Below are 16,832 nucleotides of genomic sequence, written 5' to 3' on the forward strand. Positions count from 1 at the left end.
CTTTCTTTTGATATTTTCAGTGTTCACATACTCCTAACACAACATTTTCAATGGGCCTCCAAAAATTAGTGGATATGACCAAAAAGGCTGGCGCTGGTTAGCAACTCACTGTAAAACACTCTGAGTTAAGAGAATATCATTGCCTTAATGCCCTTGCTGTGTATTTACTCTGGTCTTGGTCATGTCTTGGTTCTAAGCTTAAGTAGTTTCATGATGTGGACTAGAACACCAGGTGACATATTACAACTAGTTCCAAATGAGTCCCAGGTCCTAAAGATCTTTAGATTGCTCTTTTTAAAATAAATGGACTAGCCGTGATTTTGTCCTGTGGAAACATTATTGGTGAAGTGAACTGATCAAGACAAAGTCATACAGCAACACAAGTAGCATAACTGTTCTTTTTGTTGGACACCTCTGGTAATTTTGAAGAGCACTTCAGTGCTTTCATTCACATGGGGAAATAATATAGTGTACACTGTGCTCTCAGAAAACCCATAAATGGTGGAGTCAGAGCAGAATTAAGTAAAATAGCTTTTCAATACACTGCCTCTTTTTTATGGACTTTTTATTTTACGGTAATTTATATATATTGTAATGGATTGAGAAAATAAGATGCTTTGGCTATATGATTAATTCAAAATTTATACTGAAATCCCGGTTGAACTTGTCTTTTACTAATCATTAACTTTCTTTTATTGTATATATTATCCCCTATTTTGCAGGAACCAACTGCAAAGCATTGTACAACTGTGCAGTAGAACTTCAGGCATATTGTTGGATGATCTCCCATACCTACATGTGGTGAGGTCTTTAATAAAGGCCCAGTCAGTCTTGGCTGAGCCATCCACGCCACAGCAATTGTGCGTTGCTTCTATCTAGCTGCATATTTTCAATGCAAAATGTGGAGCAAACAGACTGAAGAATTCCTTTGTCACTGTTGCGATGGGGGTTTTAAATGATTCAATGTGCTCTGAATGTTGTTTGCACTTTGTTATTCTGCTGGCTGCACAGAATTTGCCCTTTTGAGATCATGAAGATTTCTTGAACTTGAACTATAGTGTGAGAACTATACTATGTGTATTTTTTTGGAATGTGTGAAAGTTTTTTTGTTTGTTTGCTGTCTTGGCCAGGTCACTCTTGGAAAAAAAGGTTTTTAATTTAAATGAGGATTTCACCTGGTTAAATAAAGTGCATATAGAACATTTTTCATCTTTCACGTCAAATTCACCATTCTCTTATGGTGCTCTTCAACATCTTTTACAATCCTCCTCCTCCTTTATGATTCTCTTACACTGTAACTATACTTTTTTTTGTCTACTTACTTCTAAACCACCCCCTCTCTAACCTTTCCAACTGTCATTAATTTCTATTCCTATTTTTGCAGAATTCTCTCCATTTCCAAATGGCGATGCGTACAGTAGAGGCCCCCCCATCCCGTCTCCTCTACTCACTTCTCATGATGAATGGCTGGTGGGACATCAGCGTTCTGGTCTGCCAGGAATGGGACATCAGAGACTTTCTCCTCCTCATCAAGAACAACACCCGCTTCCATTTGGGTACTCTTGTCAATCTGACAACTACCACTTTGACCTCATCACCAGCTTCATCCTCATTATCGTCCTCCAGTATGACACCAACAGGAGTGGAGGCAGCAGCATCATTGTCAACTGCGTTGTATGTCTCCTCTGTTGCCTCATCCTCTTCATCCTCCTCTAAATTAGACCAGCAGCAGGCTCTCATGAAGCATCTGGATGCCCTAAAAGAACCTTCAACCACGACAGCAGTGGTGACATTTGGATGTGATATCCGAGAAGTGCGTCGCCTGTGGACGCTGGCCACCCGGATGATGCTCCCAGACTTTCACTGGGTCCTGGGAGACAGCCAAAATGTGGCTGAGCTTAGAACAGAGGGGTTACCTTTGGGGCTACTAGCTCATGGGGTCATGGGGTCACCTTCACTGGATCACTATGTTCATGATTCACTGGAGCTGGTGGCTCGAGCAGTGGGCAGTGCGGCCCAAGTGGATCCTGCTTTGGCACTTGTACCTGGGACTACCAACTGTATGGATGTACAGCAAAGCAACAGCAGTTCAGGGGAATACTTGTCAAGGTATGTAACTGTGGATATTAAAATGATCATTCAATTCATCATGTCAAGTTTCAAACAGCACATACAAGAGTTTAGATGAAGACTTTGGGACCACATTCAACCATTTTACAAACCCAGCCGCTGTTTTAGAGATACAAGTATATTCTATCACTTGTCTGTGAAGTTGGCAGTCTAACAGTTTCCTATGTCGACCAGATCTGTCATTTGGTGAATCAGAGATTGTTTAATTTTATTATTATTATTATTATTATTATTATTATTATTATTATTATTATTATTATTATTATGTTAACTTTATTTAAACTTAGAGATATATTGAGGAAGCAACCTCATTTACAATATAGCTGAGACAAAACACAAAACATTTGAAAGATTCAATGAACACATCAGAAATACCAAAAAGTTAAAAGTGATAAATATGAATTAAAAGCAGAGAAGTCTAATTGAAAACAGGAGCAACTAGAGATAAAATAAGATGCAAATTAGGATTTAAATTATCCTAATGATAAAAGTGTGATAAGTTTTAAATGGTTTTGCAGAGTGTTCCAGTTTGCAGGTGTACAGTAAGAAAAACTGGACTTTCCAAATTCAGTATGCACCGAATGAACCTATAGTGTAAGTCAGTTCTTTGAGCGTGTATGATAGAGACTTGCAGTAAAAGGTACTAAAGAGTTAATATCGGATGGTAAAAGACCAGTGAGGGCTTGAAAAATAAATAAAACCCAATGTCTATCATGCCTGTTAGATAGAGAGGGCGATTCAACTTTAGAATACAGCTCACAATGGTGAGTGTTGTAGCAGTCGTCTGTAATAAATCTCAGGGCTGAAAGATAAACAGTGTCAAATGGATGTAGAGTTGTAGCTGATGCTCTCCTCTATAAAATGTCTCCAAAATCTAAAACTGATGTAAAAGTTGACTTTGTTTCTGTAAAAAAAAACAAAAAACTTTTTTTTGGTCTTTGTTTAGTGCCCAGATTAGACACATGATGTTTGAAAGTAATTTTGTCATTGATCCAAATTCCAAGATATTTATATTCAGAAACTCTTTCAATAGTTGTACCATTACTAGTGGAGATAATATTGTAAGTGATGGTTTTTTTGATTTAGTGAAAAGCATAAATTTGGTTTTACCTGCATTAAGAACCAGTTTGTACATTCTGCAATTGAATCTCTTAAGCACTGTTTCACTGACTTACAAGCTGCTCTCAATAATCAGAAGTGCATTACAAAATAGTGTCATCCACATAAAGATGAATGTTACAGCCAGTGACAATAGTTACCATGTCATTAATATACAAGATAAATAGAACAGGTCCAAGGATTGATCCTTGATCAATCAAACATGAATAATGTCTGACTTACCATTAAAGAGAGTCACATATTACTGTCTGTCTGTAAGGTAACTTTGAAATCATTTAAAAGTGATGCTATCAAACCCAATACTGAGAAAATTAATTAAGAGAAGTTCATGGTCAACTGTATTGAAAGCCTTTGAGAGGTCAATAAAAAGAGCTGCACAGCGATTCTTTTTTATCTAAAGCCAAGATGATATTGTTTAACAAGCGTTGCAGTGGTAAAGGTGCTATGCTTTTCTCGAAAGCCAGACTGGTGAATACTTAGGACAGAGTGGACTGAGAGAAATGTTTTAAGTTGATTATTTACAAGTGATTCCAGTATTTTTGCAAGACAGGATAGTTTAGATATATCTGTAGTTGTTAAGGTCAGCTGTTCCATCGCCTTTATGTAAGGGAGTTGCTAAAGCAGTTTTCCAAACTCTAGGAACTGTACCAGATAAAATAGAAAGGTGGAAAATGTCTGTTATGTAATTCACTATAAACAGAGCAGCTAATTTAAGGAAGTTTTGGTCGAGTTTGTCCTCACCAACTGATTTCTTTGTGTCTATAGCCTGTAATGCACTGGCCGCTTCTCCTGGAGAGAACAGCTATAGAGTGAAATGGAGCTTTGGGCTTTGGAATTTTGTGTCATCCTGGCCCTGTATCTGAACATTTCATGACTTCATCCATGCTATGTCAGCAATACAGCAGATCTGTATCATCTAATATTAGGTTCTGCTGACAGGACAAATTACTTTATGTGTTTTTCTCATTTTTCCCTAACATGATGTACTGTATAAATAAACAGTGCAACTGGAGTAGAAGAAAGGTAAACAACAGTATAAAGGATGAAGGCATCAGGAACTATGACCTACACAGCAAATAGAAGTGGTCACTTTTATTCAGGTAAAATGATGGTACTGTTTAAATGTGGGTTTTTAGATAAGTAAAATGCTGAGTGTTTTCAAATCTCCTCAAAGAATGCTTGAGTTCCTTTAGAGTTATTTTTGTAATAAATTATATAATAATAACAATAATAACCCATGAAGACTGCAGGTTTTTTTTCTGCATATTTAATATTTCTTTAGTGATTTGGCACCATTTATTATAAAATAATCCTCCACATATTGCATTTTTCCAGTGAAAACCTGGTATTTTCCAATATTTCATGCACTGATCATGTAGATATTCATAAAAGCTCAGAATAAAGTTGTCAGTTATTGTATCAAAAACAGAAAACTGAATAAATAGTGACTTTTTCAGTAAAATATATCATTAACTGAACATAAAACAAGTGTCTCCATCCACTGTCATAGATCAAACTCCATGGGTTTTACTGGTGAATCAATGGTGTAGACGATGACAGTGTTTCCACAGTAACTATGAAGCCTCTGAACGTCCAAATGGGTCATATCTGATGACAATGAAAAGATGATAAACTGCATTTTACACCAATTATTGTAATGTAACCCTAACCCTAATTGATAGGATTAGTGGATTAACAGGTGTTAAATATTTTCGATCAGTAGATGGTTTTGATTGATGGTGGATGTTAGGGTCTTTATGGGATGATAGTAACAATATATTCAATCTCACTTTTGAATATTTAATAAAAAAAAAAAATTAATCTTAATATAAAAAACTAGACTTCCATACATTTCCTGAAGGAAATGTAACCCATGTGCTTGCCTCTTGCTGGATCGGTGGACTTGTGCGATGTTAAAGCAAGAAATATGTCCCATTCACTTCATATATGTATCTGTGTGTCAGTGTTTGTGGACTGACGTCACCACAGACTTTCTGTAGACCTGTATTCAGATGAGAAGCCCCTCCCACAGTCTTTGTCAGGTCTGTTAAAGCAGTGTTTAAATAGGCTCCTTTAATTGAATAGTTCGATGTGTCTGTGTATGTGATCCCAGGTGAGCTCATTCATTTCATAGAGAGAATTTATGGGAAGTTTTTCAGCTTAATTATATTTATATGTTTTTATTTTTATTCTTATTGCATTCATTATTTATTATTTAGATGTATTTTTAATTGTACTGTATCTGTATTAGTGTATGTTTTTTTTTTTGTGGAGCCTTAATTATCTTAATTGTCTGCAGCTGTGACACACAGACCACATGTGCCATTGCCATGACAACGAGCAGAGTAGGCACTGAGGAGACAGACCCGCATGCTCATCTATGACTGAAACACTGTGGAAAAAAGGTCCAGAAAAGCTGCTAATTATGGGAAAACCGTAAATGATAGGTGAAAACCAACATAATCATGAGCAGGAGACAGACCTGGGGAACACAAAGATGTGTTTTTTTTGTCTGTACTGTGAGAAATGACTGAATTATGTCAGTGTAAAAACAGTCATCTCACCAGGAGCACAGCAACACTGATTTGTATTGATCTGAATAGGAGCTGAGAAGGGATATGCCCTGAAACTACTGCCTGTCATTTCACTTTAGAAAGAGCTAGGGCTTCAAACATGGGTTCATATGAAGCCCAGGAACCGTGGCTACATTTTTGGAAAAGATCATTCACCTCCTATTTATCGTTTGGCCGGGAGGGTGAGTTGTCCAGAAAATTTTCAGGTGAATTTTCGCTGCTCCTCCTCTCTAGGTGATGACATCACCCACGCTAGCAGATCAGATTTTCACTAAACCCAGGGGTTTTTGAAGACTCACCTACTGAAAACTGTAAACCCCATCCTCATACCACAGACATTTTTGGAGAGATGACAAAAATGCCTGCATTTTAAAGTTTAAGTGAAGTCTGTAGGTGAAAGTATGACGAAGCAGTAGTGGTCAGAAAACAGACAACTTTTTTGTCTCTCCCATTGAAAATGAATGGGTTTTTTTCTGCATTTTTGTGTGAAAACCGTAAGTGATATCGTTACCACGTGACCACACAGATAATCTTTGGGCCAAGCTGAACATTTCTGCATTGACAGAATAATTTTAGCACGAATCGTTTGGGAATGGAAGCCACTTGAAAATGGCCCAATTAATTTCGGATGGACAAATTTGACCGGTTTTTTGCAATTTTAACGAAATCTGTGCATCGGAATGTCAAGCCAATAACATAGCACAGCTTTCAAGATGAGGCTGCACATTTTTGTAATAACATGTTTGGGTCTATTTCCAATGGTCCTGGGCTGCATTTTTTGCAAAATTTTTTGTATAAGTCAGAAGAAGAAGAAGAAGAAATATGACGAACAATAGTCCCCTGTGCATTGCATTGCAAGCACATGGGGAATAATGATCAAGAGAGGAATTAGTGGCATTTTAAAAGTAATACAGTGTGCGAGTGCCTCATATTGTTCACTTTAAAACTGGAAAGGAAGACCACAGTTGAGATAGTTGATCATTATTATGCTTAGAATAGACATAGACTGCATAGAATTAGTGACAGAAGAATTAATTTAGCAAACGGTAACTTACTGGCCCTGTAAAACAGTGAACTTCATCAAGCACTGCCTAACAAAGTCATAGTCTTATTAGCAAAACCAATTATCCACAGTCAGCCTGAGCCTGTAGTAGAGCAAATCAGTTATAAGAGAGTCCAAACATAACGGATGAAACTGGAGTCCTCAAAAAAGTCCTGGAAAAAGTTATTGACTTAGTATTTTCAGATCAAATTTCAGTTAAACCTATGGGAGTTTGGGCTTTTTTGAGCAAATCATAACCTATCCCAGCTATCATGAGTTGTATTGCAACTTTTAAGACACTCCTCCATTGACTTGATTATGCAGCTGAGGTTTTCGTTTCATCATAGAAATGCTGTAATATGATAATTTCCCACACCTGTACTGTATTTTGCCTGTTTGAGTGTGTAAGTCTAGGTAAGGTAAGGCAAGGCAAGGCAAGGCAGATTTGTTTATAAAGCACAATTCATACACAGTAGGGCATTAGTGACTTCAGATTTTTTTTCAGATTGACTTATTTGTCAATAAAGTTGAGGTCGAGTCGACTTGTCATATGATGACGTCATCACATTGACAGCGGAGGAACAACACAGCTGTTCAATAATGAGCAACTTGTACTGACGTTCACTGGAACATTAACAATGCAAAGTAAGGAGCAGAATAAAAAATATGCAAGACACAAGCATCAACAGTCCTTCTCAAACATTTAACCAAAACAAAACATAGGTTAACACTTTTTTTTTTTTTTTAAATGAAAGTGAATAACATAAGTGGGAAAAAGTTAAGATGGCAGCAGCCAAGACGCTCAGCATTTTAGAGGAAAGAGCGCATTGTCTTCATGAAATAAATGAACAGAATAATCCAAACACACTGAGGGCCAGATCTACTAAAGATTTGTGTGTATTAAAACATGTGCAAACTCATACACACAAAAAAATGTACAAACTGATTTACTAACAGTGCACACTAAGGGCCTGATTTACTACAGGTTTGCGTGTGTAAAAACGTGGGCAAACTTGACTGTGCATGCAAAAACACGTTGAAGCTTATCTACTAACAGGGCGCACCAAGATTTGCGCTTCTCAAATGGGTAAAATAGCTCATGCAACCCATTTAGCATGTTTGTCTTGATGATTATGGCGTTGCTGCCAGAACGAGCAAAATTATTGGGAGGAGTAAATGCAGATATTTATCTAGCGTGTGCAATGTGATTTACCAAACCTGAAATTGATTGCGGTGGCTGATTTTGTGTCTATATTTAGCGTGTCTGAAAAGCAGGTTTTAACTTCATGCAAAACTGGCTGCAGTAGTTGTGGCGAGGAGGAGGCATAGACACAACGCAGAGAACCGATTTGTTCTGATCACATCAACATTTATGGAATGATGGAAGAAAAAAATAATGCTAAAGACGTTCATTTTGTCTTCTGTTTATGTAGATATACTATTTTCTTTTGTTCAGACAAAGAATAGTTTTTTAGATGTTACCTGCTTGACAGTTTCGACTGTGACTCCAGTCTTCCTCAGAAGCGTCATCCGACGTGTTGCCGACCAGCTGATAAATAACACGTCAGCAACACGTCGGATGACGCTTCTGAGGAAGACTGGAGTCACAGTCGAAACTGTCAAGCAGGTAACATCTAAAAAACTATTCCTTGTTTGAACAAAAGAAAATAGTATATCTAGAAAAAAAAAATAATTTGAGACATATGGCCCCCACTTTATGGGCCTGCCCCCCGCGCCTGGCTCTCTCTGTCTTTCTCTCTCCCTCTGTCTCACACCACACATGCGCGCGCACGTAGGGAGACCGAACGGGACGGGTTCTAGCACTGCACAACACACACACGCACAGACACACACACACACACACACACACACATAAACACATACAAACAGCGATGTCCACGGTGTTGTGACTAGGCTCCTGACCCGCCCATTTAACCACTTATGTGGAGGGTTTTCTCTCATGCCCACGGACTTAAAAGTTTTTGTTCAGCATGCAGAACAACATAAAGAGAGAAGGTATTTATTTCACTAATAACACACTTCACCACTGATAAACAAGAACAAAGAAATGCCCATTCACCCCTCTGTGTGGAAAAATAGCATATTTATGAGTGCTGGCATATCCCAGAGCAGTTTTTACAGCATACTGTCTCCATGACGACAACCAGTAGCGCACGCAAAATCTTCATTTAATTAGGGTGGTCTCCAAGACTTTGTGCCTGTTGTCATTTGCGCAGGCAATCTTAGTTGATCAACCCTGACACGCAAATCAATAGCACGGGCATATTTTAGTGCGAGCAAGCACATTTGCGCCTGTTATTTTTATTTGCGATCTTAGTAAATTAGGCCGTAAGGGTTGCGACTTTCAAAGGTGCAAAATAGCTCGTCTGCATCCAGTTAGTACATTTGCCACAATGAATATGCAATATGGGGCATTTACATGCAATTGTGCATGTGCTGGGAGGAGAAAATGTAAATAAATTAATTTAGCACACGCAAAGTGATTTATCAAACCCAAAAACAATTTTGCTGATAGAAACTGCGTCTATATTTAACACATCTCAACAGGAGGTGCAAACAATTTGGATGTGTAATTGCTCACACATGGAAGTGGTTAGGAGACATCAAAATGATGAAACAAGATGCAGAGAACGGATTTTTCACCCTCGTGTGAACATTTTTGGAATGACAGTAGAAAAAAATTAATGAGATGTATGCCCCCCCCCCCCCCACACACACACACACACACACACACACACACCACCTTCCAAATGAGAAATGAATGAATGAATGAGTCATGCAATACCTTCTGTGGCAAAAGTCCTCCAACGTTACATTTCCATGCATCTGGATCATTCAGTGCACTGGTGAATACCAGAGCAGTTTTTCCAGTGTATTGTCTCCAGTAGCACACGCAAAAACCTTATTTAAGGGTTTGGATTGAATGACTGTTAGGCGTACATCATTTTGTCGGCGCGTATTTTTAATCACAATCATCAGGAGTGGAAGAGTCCCGTAAAGTGTGTGTATGTGTGTGTGTGTGTGTGTGTGTGTGTGTGTGTGTGTGTGTGTGGTACTCAATTATTTTCTCTTCTCCAAAAATGTTCACACAAGGGGGGAAAATGCATTCTCTGCATCTCGTTTCATCATTTTGATGTCCCCTAACCACAGCCATGTGTGCGCAATTACGCACCCAAACCGTTTGCACCTCCTTTTGAGATGTGTCAAATATAGACATGTTTCTATGAGCAAAATTGCTTTCAGGTTTGATAAATCACTTTGCGTATGCTAAATTATTATATTTACATTTTCTCCTCCCAGCACATGCACAATTGCATATAAATGCCCCATATTGCATATTCATTATGGCAAATGTACTAACTGGATGCAGACGCGCTATTTTGCACCTTTGAAAGATGCAACCCTTAGTGCGCACTGTTAGTAAATCAGTTTGTACATTTTTTTTTGCATGTGCAATGAGTTTGCACACGTTTTAATACACGCAAACCTTTAGTAGATCTGGCCCTTTGTCTTTGATATTTATTTTGGTTGTGATCAAAGCACCAAAACTACAGTGGAATCCAAACACAAGCCTGCCTAATACTACCTCTACTTTCAGTTTTCTCTGTGCTATGCATGTTAAACAACTCCCTGTATTTTCACTTCAGTAATCCTTTAAAACTGAGAATGTACACGCACGCACGCACACACACACACACAAACAAACACACACACATATATTATGCTGGTGTGTGGTCACAGTCCACCTGGAATTTGCCTCAGAAACAGGCATAGATGAACAAGTGAGCATGCATGGAGTGCATAGTCTGCATAAAAGCAGCTTTATGGTAAAATGATAACATGTGATGAATTGCATTTAGCAGCAGGGCTCTAATCTGCAGCTGCACCACTTTACATCACAGAGATACCATTTGAATGATGAGGTGTGTGTGATCACACACCGCTGCATTATAATTAGAGGTTGACCTTTCCTATACAGATCCTCCCCAAAACACCTGAATCAGCAGAATGATCATCCTGGGATGAGAATGATTTAAACATGGTGAGGTAGGAGATTTCCGCTTTGTTTATATTTCTTTGGCTCATTGAAGCTTCTTATGAAGTGTCAATTAGTCTGCATGTGTTTTCCATATCAAGGAACAAAAAGCAGGTGGAGGAAGACCTATTACCTTATTTATCAGACCTATGATTGACCCTGTGAAAGCAGTGGATTTACCTGCGGAGGTTTAGTTTCCTATGTTGGATACTGGGCTTAATCCGAGCTGTTACACACAATGTGGATTTGCTAAAGCTGGTCATATGCCTACCCCAGAGAATTCTATACATGTTAGATAGTAATATCTGATAAGCAGGAATGCTGGTAAAAGGAATTAATGTACACTGACCTGGCCAAAATAAGTCACATACACAATATTTTGATGGGACGGTTTTAGCTTTGATTTTGAGATGCATTCACTGTGGCATTGTTTATGCCACTCAGTGCTTATGCTGTGTCAAAAAAAATGTCACAACATTTATTTCCATCCATAGTTACATTAATTTTTGTCTTGTATTGATGATGGAGAGTCAGACCACAGTGTAAAGTCTTCTCCAACATAACTCAAAGAATCTCTATGGGTTTCAGGCCTGGACTCTGTGGTGGCCAATCCATCTGTGAAAATGACATCTAATGCTCCTGAACCACTCTTTCATACTATGAGCCTGTTAAATCCTGGTGTTATCATCTTCAAATATTTATGTGTTATAAGCTAAAATAAATCTGCTGATGTTCAGACCTGGTCATTCAGTATATTCAGATTCAGCTGACCTCATTTTTTTGGACACATAATGCTGTGAACCTGGACCTCACCAACTTAACCAAGCCCAGATCATAACACTGCCCCCACAGACATGTAGTGTAGGAACTACAACACGTGTCTACCTCTCTTTTCACCCTAATGCATCCATCATACTGGAAAAAGGGTCAATCTGGACACATCAGACCACAGGATCTTTTTCTGATGTTTAATTAAGAAATAAGAATCTCCTCACTGCATCAGTTGGGGATATAGAACTTGTTGTCAGCTGAAACATCTAACTTTTTTTGGGGGTGGGACTATGTTTGTATTGCATAAAAACACCAAAGGTAAAGAAGCTGTTTTTGTTATATCCCAAAGGTCTACTTTCCTATTTGTGTAACACATTTTGGTGAAGCCATAGGATTGTATGGACTGTCCAGCCCTGTTGAACTAGAATTGCTAATGCATATTGACTTGTTCTTTTTCCAATTTCTAGTGTCTACTTGGTTATAAAGTTTGGTAATTTATTAAATTAACTTCATGATTGCCATCTGAGATTTTTTTTTTTTCTCCGCTAACTATTCTTAATGACTTATTTCTGCACTTTTTCCCAAGATGAACTTTAATCTGATGGTGAAAACAATGTGATTTATTGGACCAAAACACTACTCCAAAATATACTTTTCCTGTTTGCTTAAAAACTGGCTCTGCTTTTAGTTTGCTTGGCTCTTTAAAGCCTTTTCTCAATGTTTGTTTATCATGCCACCTAAGGAGCCAATTGTCAACATTTTACTTTTCATTTATATGAATATATAGAAATGTTGATGACTCTGATGACATTACCCCAAGTCCTGTCTATTATATTGAGAACATGCCCATTGACATAAACAGTACTGCCAAAACCTTTACACTTCATTCACTGGGAGAGTTTTCTTCACAATAACACAGGGGACAAATCCTGTATCATACCACAGGCAGAGTGAGATATGAATAGGATGAAGGTGTGATGAAGTATTGGGGTTGACTGCCCTTCAGTTCAGCAGAGGAAGAAAACTCATGTGCTAAAGTTTGTGCAATTCAGACTTTATATACTTTTGAAACCAATTTCAACTTGTTTTTTCTTTGGGGTGGTTGGACCCTCAGACCCATGAGAACTGCTTAGATACATTAAGATTTGATGCTATTCTGCAATAATGCAAAAAAGCGAGGGGCAACTCGAGATCCAAGGATGCCAGTGAGCATGAGTCTAAATGTGTAAGACAGATTTTTTTTTTTTTTTTGGTATTATAATTCAGTGTGTTAATTTTAATGTATTTGGTTTGAATTTTGCACTTTTAAATAATTTTCTGTAATAGCCCTTGCTTCTTTATTGAAACCAATAATTTTAATATTAAATTATTTATAAACCTATACTGCTAATGATGAAAGGACAATTTGTTAATTCAAAAGGAATCTACTCATTAGTGCAATGAAAACAAGTTAATGAACTTTGGTTTCATCATTGTGACAGAGCATACTTCCAAAAAAAAGCAACATTGCTGTAAAATTAATGAAAGGATTAGTTGACTGGTTTATCATTTACATGCAAAATTTGCCATTAGAAGTCACTGGTTTTTGTGTTTTACAGCTATTAAAGTAATGTCTGTTGAGGAAGTCCTCAGCTAAAACACCTTCAGTTTTTAGAGCATTGTCCGTAGAGGTTTGTCTTGTGATGGTGGTCTTCTGTCTTATGGAGAAACATTAACTTTCCTGAAGAAAATAGAATAGAATAAGTTTTATTGTCATTGCAAAATACCATTGTATAGTGCAATGAAATTTGATACAAAAGTATGTACTGTATGTTGTTTATCTATTAGTTTAATTCTAGATACCTATATATTTTATCCCATCTGTGGTTTTCCAGAAAACATCGTAATACATGCCTATTTGTAGTTGATTAATAATAATCTCTTTAAAGTGCAGCTCAATTAGTGTCTTTGCTTTTATTTCTGTGTTCATGCTTAGGTACTAAACATCTGCAACATTGCTATAAAGCGGGTAAAAGTCAAGTTGTAGTTTACTTGATGATGTTTCAGTGAAAACATGCATTCAGTTATAATAACCAAGCTGAGTGAGATAAATTGAATGGACTTGAAAACCTTCACCTACTGCTGCTGAAGAGGCATAGTAACACAGACCTGCTACTGCGAAGAAAATCTCTGCACTGATTAAATGCAGCAGTTAGAAAATAATTAATTTTGTTTTGGTGAGGCAGTGTTAGACCTGGAAAAGTAAGATAAGTGCAAATAAAACAGGCAAAGAAAAGCAACTGGAATCAATTAGTCTTTTTTTTTTATCACAACTGTTTCATGTAATCATACAGAGAATTTGTCATAACTTTTGTGCAAAGATTGATGCAGAAACAGATTTTAAAAGTGCAAATTCTCCCCATGAACCTCTTAACTCTGAAGCCTGACTGTGTTTGTCACATTACAGCTGTACTTCCACTTAAAATATCAGCTTAATTTCACTTTACCTGGTATTGCTTTTTTAGCACTCCATTACTTACAACCTTCTCTGATATTCCAAGTGAGATGATGAGGTTCTAAACAGTAACATGAAACCATGGAAATCACAAATTGTTCAGTCCAGAATTATTGCTGTATAAGTGAAGTTATAAGTAGCGAAATCAAAGTTATACTATATTTTCTATGAACATTACATTTTCTATGTAAGCATAGAAGCACGCAAATCAACCCTGGGTTCCAACAGTGAGGTGAAGAGTCAGTATGTGTCTAGGTTGCATTGCTATGACAAACAAACATGCTGATGGGGTAGAGGGTGACTGGGTCATATTATTTTCATACTGTTCCTGCGGTGAAAGTGCAGTGGCCTAGTACCAAAAACCAGATGAGTAGATATCATCAATCAAAATGTATCACAAGGACATCAAAGAACTTTTATCGGCTTTAAGCACAGTCTAAATGGAAAAAATTAAGCACCCCTTCCACAATTTCCTTTTTTTATTTATTTATTTATTTTTTTTGTAACTTCATAACAAAAGGGATGTTTTTCAGTTTCATAGGAGATATTCACTTATTTCCTATTGTTTTGATCAGCTTTGGATGAAAAAATATGACTGTTCTGCCTCCCAGGCAGTAGATTTAAGTTAAGTGAAAATAGTGCTTCCTTTGACCAACTCGAGGTATTACATGGAAAAAGTATAACTACAGGTAGTTCATATGTTCAGTAAGCCAGATGTGTAAGCCAGCTGTCCCAGATGTCCCAGCATCTATTGTAATCTGTTGATTTGCCCCATTGTAATCATTGCCTGTAAATAATCGATCATTTCATTTGATAATCGAGTATCAAGAAATATTTTTTACTTCATTGTATTTGGTTAATGTAAATTTCAGAGCATTCCATGCTCATGCCATGCTAAGTTTTTCATACCCTCATTTGATATGGTTGAAACATGTAACAATACTGAACAGTTACTCTACGTTGTACATGTTTTGTAAAGGACAAAATTAAGATTTTCTACACAAAATTGCTTATGTGTATTCTTAGTTATTTTGACATTAAAGCTGTATATATTTCCCTTTAGTTTTACTCCTTATCTGGGTCAGCACCAGAGTCTTCAATAAACAAGAAGCTTGAAGACTAAATCCTGACTTAAGGTTAGGTTTTAAATGGAATTATGCATTTTAAAACATTTCCCTGTGGTCTACGAAACTGGAAATGCTATGCTTGGGTCTGAATTCTTCCTTAATTAAACTCCACAGGCCCATCTTCAACCCTATTTCTGACTAATGACATGAGACAAGTCATTTTGAGCGCTAGCCCTTTAAATCCAAATCCATTTCATGCCCCACCCCTCCAGGTTGTTGGCTGTGCTTTCTGTCCTGTTCAACCACTTGTGTTTTTTAATACAACCAACAACTGAACTATTTAGGTAATCTGCTCAAAGTTTGGACATATTTTCAGTTTTTACTACAACCACTACTGCTGACAAACAATTATGGTGTACTCAGAGAAATGTTCAATTGAAGTATTGACCTTATATGTGCAAATGTCATGATATAACTAGTTATAAAACTTAATAAATTAAGCAGGAATTGAAACGGGTTGTAGAAGTCCACTAGATTTTTTGCTGGAATGAATATAAAGAAAGCTTTGCAGCACCTGAAGAGTTCAAATTCAAACTTGTTGAACTGTTAGGGTCCCCAAATACACAAGATTAATAAAAGTGAGTCTAGTAAAATATGGCCCCTTTAATCAACACCATTAGGAGGACAACACAGTAAAAAGGCAAAGCAATTTTTGCAACTCCAGTCTCTACAGTAGATATTACACATTTTTGTGCTACATCCATCAGATGCCTAGCATCCACCAGATCAGCCTAGCAGCCAGGGCCAGAGCACAGGCAAAGGCAGCTCGTGTGCATGGTTCATATGCTGAGACAAAGGCAAAGCTAAAACTAGAGCAAACTGAAAGAGAAGGTCAACAGAAAACACAGGAAGCAAAAGCAATGATCAATAAAGCCCGACTGGTGGCTGAGCTGGGGACTTTGGATTTACAGCAAGAGGCAGCTGCTGCCATGGCACAAGCTGAAGTTTTGGAGGCAGCTGAAGATCAGGTTTGAAGTAGCAAGCAGCAGGGCTGGTGGGATGTCTTTGGAGAGGGATATTGTTGACTGCACAAGTGTATATGTGATGCAACAAAATGTGCTATTGTTGAATCATAGCTAATATATTCCTGCTCTCCCGTCAGGTGAACCAGCAGCCAGCTTAGTCATATGGGGAACTCCATGTGCAGATTTGCAGTTCATTCCTCCAACCCAGATGCCTTCAAATATCCAGTCCCATTACTTACCTCATCCCAAAGCAGTTCCTCATGCTAAAAAAGACCTATTTAGACAGTCAAAGGCCAGACACTAAACCACGTTTCAGAGATGGGAATCATCCAGGTCCACCATTTGTGTCGTATCCCCACAGCCCTCCTGTTGACCAGGTAAACACCCCTGCAATGTCAGATTTTGTTAAATATTTAGCATGCAGAGAGCTAGTGATGACTGGGCTCAACGAGTTCAATGACTAACCTGAGAGATTTAGATTTGTGCAAGTCATATGCTTCACCTGAGGCCATTGAAAAGGCTCTCTTCTGTTTTTCCCAAGATCTCCAGTAAAG

General features: G+C 37.7%; 1 protein-coding gene across 1 annotated transcript in view; it reads left to right on the forward strand.

Moving 5' to 3' along the window:
- The window catches only part of grin3a (glutamate receptor, ionotropic, N-methyl-D-aspartate 3A), a 150,620-nt gene that overhangs the window by 28,141 nt on the left and 105,647 nt on the right, over positions 1-16,832 (forward strand). The window contains exon 2 of the mRNA XM_030148898.1: positions 1,385-2,109. Within this exon, the coding sequence (XP_030004758.1) occupies positions 1,385-2,109 (725 nt within the window). The remainder of the gene's footprint in view (positions 1-1,384; positions 2,110-16,832) is intronic.

The sequence above is a fragment of the Sphaeramia orbicularis genome, chromosome 12 (assembly GCF_902148855.1).
Source record: "Sphaeramia orbicularis chromosome 12, fSphaOr1.1, whole genome shotgun sequence".
Taxonomy (NCBI): domain Eukaryota; kingdom Metazoa; phylum Chordata; class Actinopteri; order Kurtiformes; family Apogonidae; genus Sphaeramia; species Sphaeramia orbicularis.